Source organism: Otolemur garnettii, unplaced genomic scaffold (genome assembly GCF_000181295.1).
Source record: "Otolemur garnettii isolate 467f Iridium unplaced genomic scaffold, OtoGar3 scaffold00263, whole genome shotgun sequence".
NCBI classification, from domain to species: Eukaryota; Metazoa; Chordata; class Mammalia; order Primates; family Galagidae; genus Otolemur; species Otolemur garnettii.
This window is the reverse complement of record NW_003852658.1, coordinates 416,088-428,665: the sequence shown is the minus strand read 5'-3', so window position 1 is coordinate 428,665 and position 12,578 is coordinate 416,088. Positions and strand designations below refer to the sequence as shown.

The following is a 12,578-nucleotide window of genomic DNA, read 5'->3' as shown; positions in this document are numbered from 1 at the left end:
TTGTGGCAGGCACCTGTAGTCCCAGGTCCTTGGGAGGCTTATGCAGGGGGATTGCTTGATCCCAGGAGTTGAGGTTGCTGTGAGCTATGATGATGCCCCACCACTCTACACAGGGCGAATGAGTGAGACGGTCTAAAAAAAGGAAAGGGAGGGAAGGAAGGGAAGAAAGGGAAGGAAGGGAAGAAAGGAAAGGAAGGGACCTACAGAAGCTATCTCATGTATAACCTGGGGACTGCCTGTAGTAGAATTAGGATTTGAACCTCAGTCTTTCAATCTTCCAAGCCCTTAACTCTCAAAACCCCAAGTTTTTTCTTTAGTTTAGGCTATTATATGTGTCTAGAAGGTGTGAAAAGAAGTAACTCAGGTAGCACATGTGACTCAAGGAGCAGGGTGCTGGCCCCATTTACCGGGGTGGCTGGTTCAAGCCTGGCCCTGGCTAAAACTGCAGGAAAAAAAAGAAGTGGAACACTCACCACTTGGCTTAGAGTCTTATTTTATGGGCACTGAAGAACACAATAGAACTTCACATGGAACACATTAAGTAAGGTGTGCAGTGTTAATACACACAGAGCACAACATTGCACTGATTGAATGTTGACTACATGTTTGCATAGATACAGATATAAAGGTCTGAATCCATTTTCAAAACCTATTGCAATCTCTTTTCTATTCAGTGTTTGGAATCTATGGATAATTTTACATTTCCATTGTTAATGATACCCACAGCCCTAGTCTGCTGGGACAGTTCTGCCAATTTCTCTCTCCCTCCAGGATGTCCATACATTTTCATGCTTTCTTTAGTCACCTGTAGAAGGATTTTTCCTAAATCTCTCCTTTTCCTGTGACTTCCTTTTATCATATCACAGATTTTGTGCTATCTGCCAGTCATATCCCAACCAGTACCTTAGGGGAGACAAGGTGATGTTATGGCATAAAGCCCAAGTGACTCCAGATGAAGAGTAAATTAATAGTCAATATCGTACTATTTTTCAACTTTCTTGTAAGTTTGAAACATTCATTTTTTTGAGACAGAGTCTCACTTTATCACCCTTGGTAGAGTGGTATGGCGTCACAGCTCACAGCAACCTCCAACTCCTGGGCTTAGGCAATTCCCTTGCCTCAGCCTCCGGAGTAGGTGGGACTACAGGCGCCCCACCACAACGCCTGGCTATTTTTTTGTTGCAGTTTGCAAAGCTGGGGCTGGGTTTGAACCTGCCACCTTCGGTATACGGGGCCCACTGAGCCACAGGCGCTGCCCTGAAACATTTCAAAATAAAAAGGATGAGGATGAGAGAACACAGACAGATGTGGTATTTTAAACTAAATTCTGTCATTAACTAGCTGAGAGACTTGGGCAACCTACTTAACCTCTATCAGCATGGTTTCTGCCTCTTTAAAATGTGAGTCATAAAGTCTTATAAGTTGTCATGAAAATTAAATGAGACAATGTATATAAAGTGCCTACCTAGGTGCCTGGCAACTAGAAAGGAGGCAGTTGTCATTTTATTTTTCTACTACCTGCAATTTGGAGAGCTAAGTTAAACATTCTTGTTGCTTCTCCCCACCTCTAGCCAAATGCAGATGTCTGGGAGTTACTTTCAAGGTGCTTTGATAATATTAATGTCCTTGCCATAGGCTTTATGTCAGCTAAGTTGTCCTCCCAGGGGTGCTCCTTCCTACCATGTGGTCAATTACCACCCTTATGCCCAAACTGCTCTCCAATCAGGAGCCAGTTCTTTCCTCCCTTAAAATTCCATCCATAAGCCAGCCTACTATGCTGCTCCCAAAACGTGGCCTATGCTATAGAACTACATTAGTACTCTGCTATAGAACTTATGAATGACTCAATTACCTGAGAACCATTCAACCCACAGCCATCACTTACGTAACACCAGAAATGCTCCTAGCAGCATACAGCATTGCTCCGTTTCTTTCCTTCTTTATTTTTTTTGAGACAGAGTCTTAAGCTGTCATCCTGGGTAGAGTGCCATGGCGTCACTGCTCACAGCAACCTCAAACTCTTGGCCTTAAGTGATCCTCTTACCTCAGCCTCCCAAGTAGCTGGGACTACAGGCACCTGCCACAATGCCCGGCTATTTTTGATTATAGTTGTCATTGTTTGGCGGGCCCTGGCTGTATTCGAACCCGCCAGCTCCTGTGTATGTGGCTGGCACCTTAACTGCTTGAGCTACAGGCACCACCCATTGCTCCATTTCTACTGGTTTACTACTGTCTTTGTGTGATATCCTTCAAATGGTATTATATTTTATTTTATTTATTTTTATTTTTTTGAGACAAGAGTCTCACTCTGTCACCTTGGGTAGAATGCCGTGGTATCACAACTCATAGTAATTTCAAACTCTTGGGCTCAAGCAATGTTCTTGCCTCACCCTGCCAAGTAGCTGGGAGTACAGGCCCTCATCACAATGCCTGGCTATCTTTTCTGACTTCAGTGGAGACTGGTCTCGCTCTTACTCAGGCTGGTCTCCAACTCCTGAGCTAAAGGGATCCTCCCTCCTATCCCTCCCAGAGTGCTGAGATTAAAGACATGAGTCACCATGCCTGGTCCAAACGGCTAGATTGTATTGTGGCCCTTCTTGTTAATTCCCAGGAAAAACAGCAGATGTTACAGTCTCTCTTTTCATACCTACCCTTCTCTAGACTTTCATCCTTCATTATGCCCCTTGCATTTACTCCCATTTGATAATCCTAAACATTTCATGATTTCTGAACATGCCTTACCCATTCAAGCTTATTGGCCTTTTTACATTGGTATCCCTCAATATGGAACACCCTTTGCTGTTTTCAGTTAATAAGTTCTTCTGTCCTCTGAGCTCCAGCTGAGTGTCACCTATCCAAGAAGTTTTTCCTATCCTGCTCTAGGTTATTCACTTTTTCCCTGTGCTTAGCACATACCTCTCCTTCCTAGGCTCTAAGTTCCTGAAAGACAGGAACTGTGTCTCATTCACGTTTGAGCCCCTAGCACCCAGCCTGATGCTTGGCTTGTGGTAGGCCTCGCTGAATGAATGGCTTTGTATTAATCTTTAGGTCATCTTTGGGTATACAGAGTGGCCATAAAGTTCATTTTGCACGTGAACTTTATTATTAAGTTGTTTTTTTCATTTTGACACATTTCTTCCTTCACAGAACTTTATTTTTTAATTTTCATCCATTTTCTCCTTCACAGAATTATCTTCATATATAACATCCTACTGAGGGCTCTATTTGGAGCCCAGAGCTGGGTGTTAGAAAATCATCGGGATTCTCCATTTGTGAATCATGGTGGGCCCACTGAAACTGTGCTAGTTTTCATGGCAGACTTTCTCCCAGCCTTATATTTCTAGAGTGCTACCAAGTGTGAAATCACACTTTTTGCCATATGTTACTTTATTGTGGATAGGAATTAGTCAGACTTCCCAGTGGGAATCCATAGGGGATGGCCCAGTGCTTAACCAATTATTACTCTCTTGTGTCCACCCAGGAATGCCATCCTTTATTTCTCTTGCTACGTCAACACATCAGAACATATCGCAGATTATATTCATTAGCCTCACAGGGTTAGTAAGGGTAAAGGTTACACCTGTCTTCTGATGTTGCCTTGCCTTGCCTCTGGAACAAGCACCTGCAGAGTGCTCAATAAACAGGTGCCTGGCTTAACTTCAGCTCAATGTATGCTTATGATTCCTGCAGCTGTCTAGTTGTCACAGGTGCCTGGCCCAGGGGAACTGAGTTGCATGGAAATGCACCTGCTGATGATGGTCCCACTCTGACGCATGATGAAATTGCCCAGAGGGAAGATGTCTGTGTCTGACTCTTAATCCTGCCATGACTTAAAGAGTGACTAATGGTGATTAAGAGCATCTCAGTTCCAAATCTGACTTTAATGAAATCTGTCTTGTCTGACATTGGAAGTTATGTAATCTTTTTCCTTATATCTCCACTTGTAAAATTGTTGGGGGCATTTGATGATATTTAAGTGCTTAGCATACAAGCTTAAGCAAAATAAGAATTTAGTAAATGAAAGCTGGCAATTATTATATCATCATCATTATCATCATTTGACACTTGGACCTTCATGCAGTGTGAACTTTTAATACTACATTGGCCAGCTGGTCAGGAACCTAAGCTGGCCTCTAAAATTAGGTGTAAAATTAAGGGGAAAGGCAAGACTTTACTTCATCCACTGTGCAACACCCAAACTTTGCAAGTGATTTATTAAAATCTCTCTTGGGTTCTGGAGTTTTCTAAGCTCACAGATTCACTTCTTAAAACCTTAAAGCTGGCTTGGCACAGTGGGCAGGTGAACTCCTTGAACTCAGGAGTTTGAGAACAGCCTGAGTAAGAGTGAGATCCCATCTCTCCTAAAAATAGAAAAAACTAGGTAGGCATGGTGGTGCACACCTGTAGTCCCAGCTCCTTGTGAAGCTAAGGCAAGAGAATTGCTTGAGCCCAAGAATTTGAGGTTGCTGTGAGCTATGATGATACCATGGCACTCTACCAAGGGTGACAAAGTGAGACTCTGTCTCAAAAAAAAAAAAAAGGCATTAAAGCTGAAGTCCTCAGAGATGGTCTCAACTGATCCACTTATTTTACAGACTGCTGAGAATACTGAGACTGAAAAGAGGAGAAGAGATGAGCCATGCTTAGTGTCACACTGCTAGAGGGTGGCAGAGCTGGAGCCAGACCAGGTCTCCAGGTGTGATGGGCCTCCTCTTTCCAATACAATTTACTGTCCCATCCTGGAGGCTCAGGCCATGCTTCCCCTCCGTCAAGGAGTTCCAGAAGACATTTTGAGCTCCTTTCTGAATTGTCAGCTATTTCCTTCTCTTGGTGAGCAGCCAGCGCTTTCAGGTAATATGATGAAGATCCACATACAGTTCTTTAGGGGTCAGTCTGGTGCCCTAAAGAGCTAGGGCAGGATATAAATTGTGGGACACATGCTTGTGCCATCACTGAGAGGTCAGGGATCATTGCCAGCACCAATCATTGCCACAGCTTTCACTCTTTCCCTTCCAAACTCAACACACTCCCAACTTGCACCTTGGGGAGCACTGAATAATTGAGATTGGACTCTTCCTACTATTTTGCTGTAGTTCCCATTTTATAGATGAAGAAACTGAGGCTCACGGAGATCAGTGAACAGGCTCAAGCTCACACAATTATCAGAGTTTTAATTTCAGTCCCAGTCTCCTTGGAGTGAAGTGGTTAGGGTTAGATCTATAAAATGAAGGCTAGAGTACTCACAGATTAGATTGCTGAGAGAATTAGGTGAGCTCATGAAGCTGACAATGCCAATAGAAAAGGAATGATAAATAGCACCCATCGTATTCATCTTACTTTTCTTTCCTTTTTTTTTCCCCCAGGCAGAGTCTCACTCTGTTGCCCAAGCTATAGTACTGTGGCATGATAGCTAACAGCAACTTCAAACTCTTGGATTCAAGCAGTCCTTCGGCCTCAGCTTCCTAAGTAGTTAGGACTACAGGCATCCACCACTACACCAGCTAATTTTTCTATTTATTAGAGATGGGGTCTCACTCTTGCTCAGGTTATCTTGAACTTCTGAGCTCAAAGGATCTTCCCTCCTCAGCCTGCCACAATACTAAGATTATAGGCATGACCCACCACATTCTGCCACCTTTCTTTCTTTCTTTTTTCTTTTTTAAGAGATAGTATCTCCCTATATTGCCCAGGCTGGCCTCAAACTCCTCTGCTGAAGCCATCCTTCCACCTCAGCCTCTTGAGTAGCTGGGAGGTCACTACAGATGCACCTCCCTGCCCATCTTATTCATTTTTGTATCACCAGTGCCTGCTACAAATATCATTGGTGATCTATACATACATATATTTTTTTTTTTTTCTTTTTGAGACAGTCGCACTTTGTCACCCTCAGTAGAGTCCCTACTGAAGCATCATAGCTCACAGCAACCTCAAACTCTTGAGCTTAAGCAACCCTCTTGCCTCAGCTTCCCAAGTAGCTGCCACTACACGCGCCTGCCACAATGCCTGGCTATTTAGAGACGAGGTCTCGCTCTGGTTTAGGCTGGTCTCGAACCCATGAGCTCAGGCAATCCACCCGCCTCAACCTCCCAGAGTGCTAGGATTATAGGCGTGAGCCACCATGCCTGGATTGATCGATATATTTCTAAAAAAATAAGTCTGCAAATGTATAAAAGGATAAATGCATAAAGAAATGAGCCATGTAGCACAGGTGCCTGGAACATAAGAGTGCTAGTAACATTCAGTAAATGTTACTTTACTCTCCCTCACACTGGAGGGTAGAAGCCATATTTGTGGTCTCTGTGCCTGGTGCTTGGTAGGCCTTGATGAGTGAGTATAAGCAGAATGACTGACTTAGGAGCTCTGGGCCTTTCAGGCTACAAGGAAATGTTGGCTTCTTATTTACAAGCAGAGGTCAGGGTTCTGAGCTCTAGGGAGTGATATACTACCTTGGCCACGGCTTCCCTCCACCACAGGGTAAGGGTCACCCATCTTCTAAGCCGACTGTGGCCTGGTGGTTACTTGGATTCAGTGTGAAACCCAGCTGCGTGCACCAGCTGAGGGGATCAGCAAATCCTTTCAGCTAGAGAACAGCTGGCCATGAAGCAATGGCTGCCAGTGAGCAGAGGATGTACTCTGCCCTGTTAGATAGACTCCACTTCACTCTTTTCCTCCACCTTGCCTCTTTTTGTCTTTTCAGGGCTTCAAATTATAGGCCCCAATATCTGGCAAGTGAGTGTCTAGTGCCTGGCATACAGTAATTACTTGATAAATACTGGTGGAACAAGTGAATGGATGAATGAAAACAGGACTGAAGGAAGAGACAGGCCAACTGATACATGTCTATTTATTGGCACAGGGTCCTATAGGGCCAAGTCCACACCCTCCCCCACCCTCTTCCCTATAAAAATAAACTCTATTCTTCTCTCTCCCTGCTCTGTTTTCCTGTTTGGTTCAGGAGCAATCAGTCACCCCTAACACTTGTACCCTGAGACACAGGAACCAACATCCCCTATGCCAGTGGTTCTCAACCTTTCTAATGCCGCTGCTCTTTAATATAGTTCTTGTGGGTCGCAACCCACAGGTTGAGAATGGCTGCCCTATGCATTCACACTTCCTCTCTCTTGGCCCAGGGAACCAGGGGGCAAGAGGGAAGCTTCCACGGGCCCTCAGGCTTCCCCTAGGAGCCGAGCACAATGCACCTGTCAGTGAGAGCTGGCAGCAGTACTGGGAACAAACAGCACATGGACAAGGAGTCAGAGAGTGGAGGTAACACCAAGGGTGGGGCTGAAGGAAGCACTGAGCAAGGCTTGGGGAAAAGCGGGAGGCACAAACACACAGGGCCCGCAAGGTCAGAGGGGGGCAGGCATAGCAATCCCATGAGTGAGCTGGAGCCAGAGGAGGCATAACTGGCACTCCTGCCCAGACCCCTTCCAGGAAGGGTGACATGAAAGGATGTCACAGTGAATGGTGGGGCTCTGCTGGAGGCACCCCCAATGCAGAGGCACGATGTGGTAGTTATGGAGGGACTGGTACTCATGTCACCTGTGGTGTAGAGGGACTGGGCCCAGCACAGCTTGCATTTGCTTTCTTCCAACTCTGGAGCAAACAGTTTTTCTGGGAGAACTGCCCCAGCCCCTGGCAACAGCCAGCCATTCCTCCCCAAGCCAGGTCTACCACACCTCGCATAGCTGCCCTGGGTTCATGGGGGAACCAACAGGGCAGCTGAAATGCTGCAGGAAGTCACGGGAGTTGGAAAGAGTGCCCAGCACACGGAAGCGGGCAGGGCTGTGGGGATCAGTCACCAGCCCCTCATGAGAGCTCTCTGGTGTGCGAACTGAGCACCACACCTACAGGCAAGGACAGACATAGGGATATATGGTGGGACTAGGCATAGACTTGGCTATAGCAGAACCATCCTGGGCACCAAGCACCTCTGCTGCGCCTCAGTTCAGGAGGCCTCAGGGACACTGCAAAGGGCTTAGCCTGCATCCCAACTCCCCTCTGCTGATAGCACCTGGGGGGCAAACACATGCCTCCTCCCTGAAGCCCTTCCAAAGCTGCCCTAGACATACACAGCTGAGGAAAAACCAGAGTACCCATAGGCTACCTGCTGTGGTGCAAAGCTGCCTGAGTCTTTGCTCTACCCCTTACTTTACCTATGGGCAGCTCTGGAAAAGCCACTTTGTTTCCCCAAGTTTTAGTGTCCTCCTCCATACCTCCCTCACAGGAATGTGGTGAGGACCAATGCCTGCTCCCTCTACCCCTCAAGCATAGCAGCCATGCCTTTGGAGACCTCCTCCTCAGGCCTCCTCAAGCTGCTGTCATGGGCCCCAGCCAAGAGGCCTTGCCATTGACACAGGCCTTCCCAGCCACCTCCCACACCCCAGCTCCAGCCCAATACCCAGCCCTTTTCCGGCATGTCCCACTCTTCTAATGACTACTTAAGTGAATGCAGAAAGAAGGGGCAGACTCCAGACCTCCCAGCAGGGCAATACCTGGGCAAATCCTACAAAGAAGAGCTGGTGGTTGGTGAGCCCCACAGCTGGCAGCTGCTGCTCCTCCCCGTGCTTTCTCAGCCATCTGTTGTAAGCCTGGGGAGGAACAGAGGGTGGCAAGGGCTGCCCACTTATACCCAACACCCTTATACCCCAGACCAGTGGGCCTCAGCCACTGGAGGTCCACCCAGGCCACTCACGTTATAGGCAGCCTTAAGCCCCCCATTGTCAGCGATGTTCTCCCCCAGTGTCTGGCGGCCGTTGAGTCTCTCCCCATTGATCTGGTACTGATTGTACTGCTCCTCCATGCAAGCTGTGTGGTTCCGGAAGGCAGCTAGTGACTCATTCTGCCACCAAGGCCGTAGGTTCCCTTCCTTGTCATACTCTCGACCTGAGGAGAACTCACCTTTGCACCCCACCAAGACTTTGGGGGCAGGAGCAAGCCCACCAGCCCTGGTCCACAGACTCCAGTGCCCCTGGGGCCTGCCCCCAACTCCCCAAGGCCTCATGGGAGCCACTGGGAATTCCAGGATGGTGGAGACAACACCATAGACCCTACCTTGGTCATCAAAGGCATGTGTCAACTCATGGCCCATTACCACACCAATGCCACCAAAATTCAGGGCCCTGGTAGGTGAGGAATACTGAGTGAGGACAAGGCAAGGAGACTTCTGAATCCCAGATCACCCATAGGCTCAGGCCCTGGCATGAAGCCCCCTCCTGCCTCCGACACACTTTGGGTAGTTGCGGGCATAGAAGGGGGCCTGCAGGATGCCAGCAGGGAAGACAATTTCATTCTTAGTTGGAAGGTAGTAGGCATTCACTGTCTGGGGGGTCATGCTCCACCTGGGGGAGGAAGAGGGAGAGGCTAGGTTCTGGCTCTCCTGATGTCCCTCCCAACCCAGCAGTCCTACCCTGGCTCCTGCAAGGGCCCTGTGCCTCAGGACTAGGATCAGTCTTGCCACCTCTTTCCCCCATGCCAGGAAACATTCCCCCAGCTCTTCTGCTGCCTGCCCCAAGTATCTGTTGCCCCCATGCTCACTGGTCTCGGCTAGGAGGCTTGCGGAGCTGGTCGGCCATCACCTTAGCAGAGAAGTTGTACAAATTCAACATGTTTTGGAAGAAAGAATCTTCAGATACTTCATACTATGGGAATGGCAAGAAGTAGAAAGCAAGCAAGAGACAACATTGGAGAAGATAACAGTCCCAGCTTAGCTACTAATTAGTACCTCTCCAAGCCTCAGTTTCCTCACCTGTAAAATGGGAGAAAAATATCTAGTAAATAATAGTTGCCAATATTTAAAGAGCGAGCACTATGTTGCAGATGCTGTGTTTTTTACAACCCTCATAGGTTGTTGTGAGATTTTGAGTATGTACATACATATACTACCTTTTCTGTTCAAAGTGACCCTATGACATAGGTACTCGTAGGACCCCCATTTTACAAATAAAGAAATGAAGCCATGGAGAAGTCTCTTTTTAACTTTAACTTTTTTTTTTTTTTTTTGAGACAGAGTCTCACTCTGATGCCCTGGGTAGAATGCTATGGCGTTATAGCTCACAGCAACCTCAAATTCTTGGGCTCAAGCAATCTTCTTGCCTCAGCCTCCCAAGTAGCTGGGACTATAGGCGCCCACCACAGCGCCTGTCTAGTTTCTCTATTTTTAGTAGAGACAGGGTCTTGATCTTGCTCAGGCTGGTCTGACTACTGAGCTCAAGCGATCCACATGCCTCGACCTCCCAAAGTGCTAGACTACAGGCGTGAGCCACCTCGCCTAGCAAGAAGTCTTGTCCAAGGTTACAGTTAGGGGTAGAAACATGATTTTATCCTTGGTTATTAACACTGTTTTTCACTGTTGTCTGGCCTGTAGTCTAGCACAAAGTCAACACTTGAGCAGTGTTGGTTGTTTCCATCTGCCTGACAGGACCCAGTACTTGAGCCCCAGTTATTAAGCACAGAGAACTGTGTCCTCCACATTGCTAAAGTTCAGTCCTGGTAAGCACAGGTACTCACCCCATCATAAACATCATCCAGCTCTTTGGGCTCCAGGATGAAGTCTGGGAAACCAATCATATCATAGATGGCATCTGCCTGTAGAAACCAGATTAAGGGTTTCCCTCCCCAAGATTCCCAGCAACAAAATTCTATGCTCCATCCCCACCTCAAGATGGCGCCCCAATGCTAGCCATGGCTCACTTTCTCCTTGGCTGCCTGGCGGGTCTTCTCATCCATCCAAACTAGCTGTCCCAGGGCCTCCTCAAAGGCAGTCCGGATTTCACTGATCATCCCCTCTGCCTGGGAGGGAAAAAGCACAAGTCAGCCTCTCCCTGCACTTCATGCCTTCCTGTTCCTCCATCCACCCTGGTGCCCTGTTCCTGGAGGGACACAATGGTGCCATAAACATCTTATACATAATACTTTAAGCATATCCATTATCATCTCCTAATATGTACCTAGTATTTCTTCTAGATATACAGTCAACATTAACTCATTATACATGTAGAAAAATTGGAAAATACAGAAAACTATAAAGGACCAAAGAAAGACCTTCATAATCCCAATGCCCAAAGCACTTGTTTATGAATATCTTTCTAGTTGTTTTTCTATATGTTCACACATATATGAATAATAAATTTTGTTTTTTGTATTACTTATCTATTTTTTTGTTTGTTTTTAAGACAAAGTCTTACTCTGTTGTCTGGGCTAGAGTCCAGTTGCATAATCACAGCTCACTGCAAACTCAAACTCCTGGGCTCAAGTGGTCCTCCTGCCTCTGCAACCCCAGTAGCTGGGACTACAGGCCTAGCTAATTTTTCTATTTTTTATAGAAAAAAGATATACTGCTTGCTCAGGCTGGTCTCCAACTCCCAACCTCAAGTAATCTTCCCACCTCAGCCTCCCAAAGTACTAGGATTACAGGTATGAATCATTGCTTCTGGCTGTGTGTGAATTTTATTCTATTCTATTTTATTATTATTATTATTATTACTATTAAGACAGAGCCTCAAGCTGTTGTCCTGGGTAGAGTGCTGTGGCATCACAGCTCATAGCAACCTCCAACTCCTGGACTTAAGCGATCCCAAGTAGCTGGGACTACAGGTGCCTGCCACAATGCCCAGCTACTTTTTGATTGTAGTTGTTGTTGTTTGGCAGGCCCAGGATAGATTTGAACCTGTCAGCTCTGGTGTATGTGGCTGGTGCCTAGCCACTCAAGCTACCAGCTCCAAGCCTGAATTTTATTTTATTTTAAAAAGAATTTTTTTTTTTTGAAACAAGAGTCTCTGTTGCTCTAGGCTAGAGTGCTGTGGTAGCTCACAGCAACCTCAAATTCTTAGATTCAAGTGATCCTCCTGCCTCAGCCTCCTAAGTAGCTGGGACAACTGGCTAAGTTTTCTATGTTTAGTAGAGTTGGGGGGTCTTGCTCTTGCTCAGGCTGGTCTTGAACTCCTGAGCTCAAGGGATCCTCCTGCCTTAGCCTCTCTGTTATAGGTGTGAACCACCACACCTGGCCTGAGTAATGAATTTTAAATAAAACAAGAAGTAATATTGGAAGAACCTTGAAGACTCACAATTTCCTTGCTTTGCTGGTCAAATGTGGCCTTCACAAAGAGGGACCCCAAAGCGAAGCCAAGGGCATCATCTGTGTTGGAGATGCAAGTCTGCCATCTCGGCACGCAGGACTGTTAAAGGACAAAAGGTCAGGGCCTCCGAGATGGCCCTGTCCTACAGTTCCAGGGCCTTTCTCTGTCTCTGCAGGTAACCCCAGCTCTGGACTACAGAGTCCTGGGTTTGGGATGCCATCTCTCCCTTGGGGAAAACAAAGGGCAGTATCTGGAATTGTGCCAAATGTAGCAGTGAAACCTCCTCAGGAACATACATGCTGCCCACTCTGTTCTCAGCACTATCTTCTCACTTTTCTAAAAGACCCCTTGGGGTCAAAAGTTTCGAGTTCCTTTGCTCAGACCCACATCTCAGTCTTATATCCAGTCTCCTGTACCAGAAACTTGAGAGTCACTCAGCTTCCTCCATCTGGCTGGAGGAATTGTGGGTTCCAATCCCATCTTTTTTTTTTTTTTTTTTTT

General features: G+C 46.7%; 1 protein-coding gene across 4 annotated transcripts in view; it reads right to left on the bottom strand.

The window, feature by feature from the left end:
- Window positions 1–6,924: 6,924 nt before the first annotated feature.
- ECE2 (endothelin converting enzyme 2) overlaps window positions 6,925–12,578 on the bottom strand; it is a 38,549-nt gene continuing 32,895 nt past the window's right edge. For all 4 annotated transcript variants that reach the window (XM_012813428.2, XM_003802853.3, XM_003802852.3 and 1 more), the window contains 9 exons: window positions 12,066–12,176; window positions 10,693–10,791; window positions 10,510–10,587; window positions 9,538–9,641; window positions 9,231–9,341; window positions 9,055–9,122; window positions 8,696–8,886; window positions 8,496–8,591; window positions 6,925–7,847 (listed from right to left, as the gene is read on the bottom strand). In XM_012813428.2, the coding sequence (XP_012668882.1) occupies window positions 7,671–7,847; window positions 8,496–8,591; window positions 8,696–8,886; window positions 9,055–9,122; window positions 9,231–9,341; window positions 9,538–9,641; window positions 10,510–10,587; window positions 10,693–10,791; window positions 12,066–12,176 (1,035 nt within the window). In that variant the 3' untranslated portion in view covers window positions 6,925–7,670. The remainder of the gene's footprint in view (window positions 7,848–8,495; window positions 8,592–8,695; window positions 8,887–9,054; window positions 9,123–9,230; window positions 9,342–9,537; window positions 9,642–10,509; window positions 10,588–10,692; window positions 10,792–12,065; window positions 12,177–12,578) is intronic.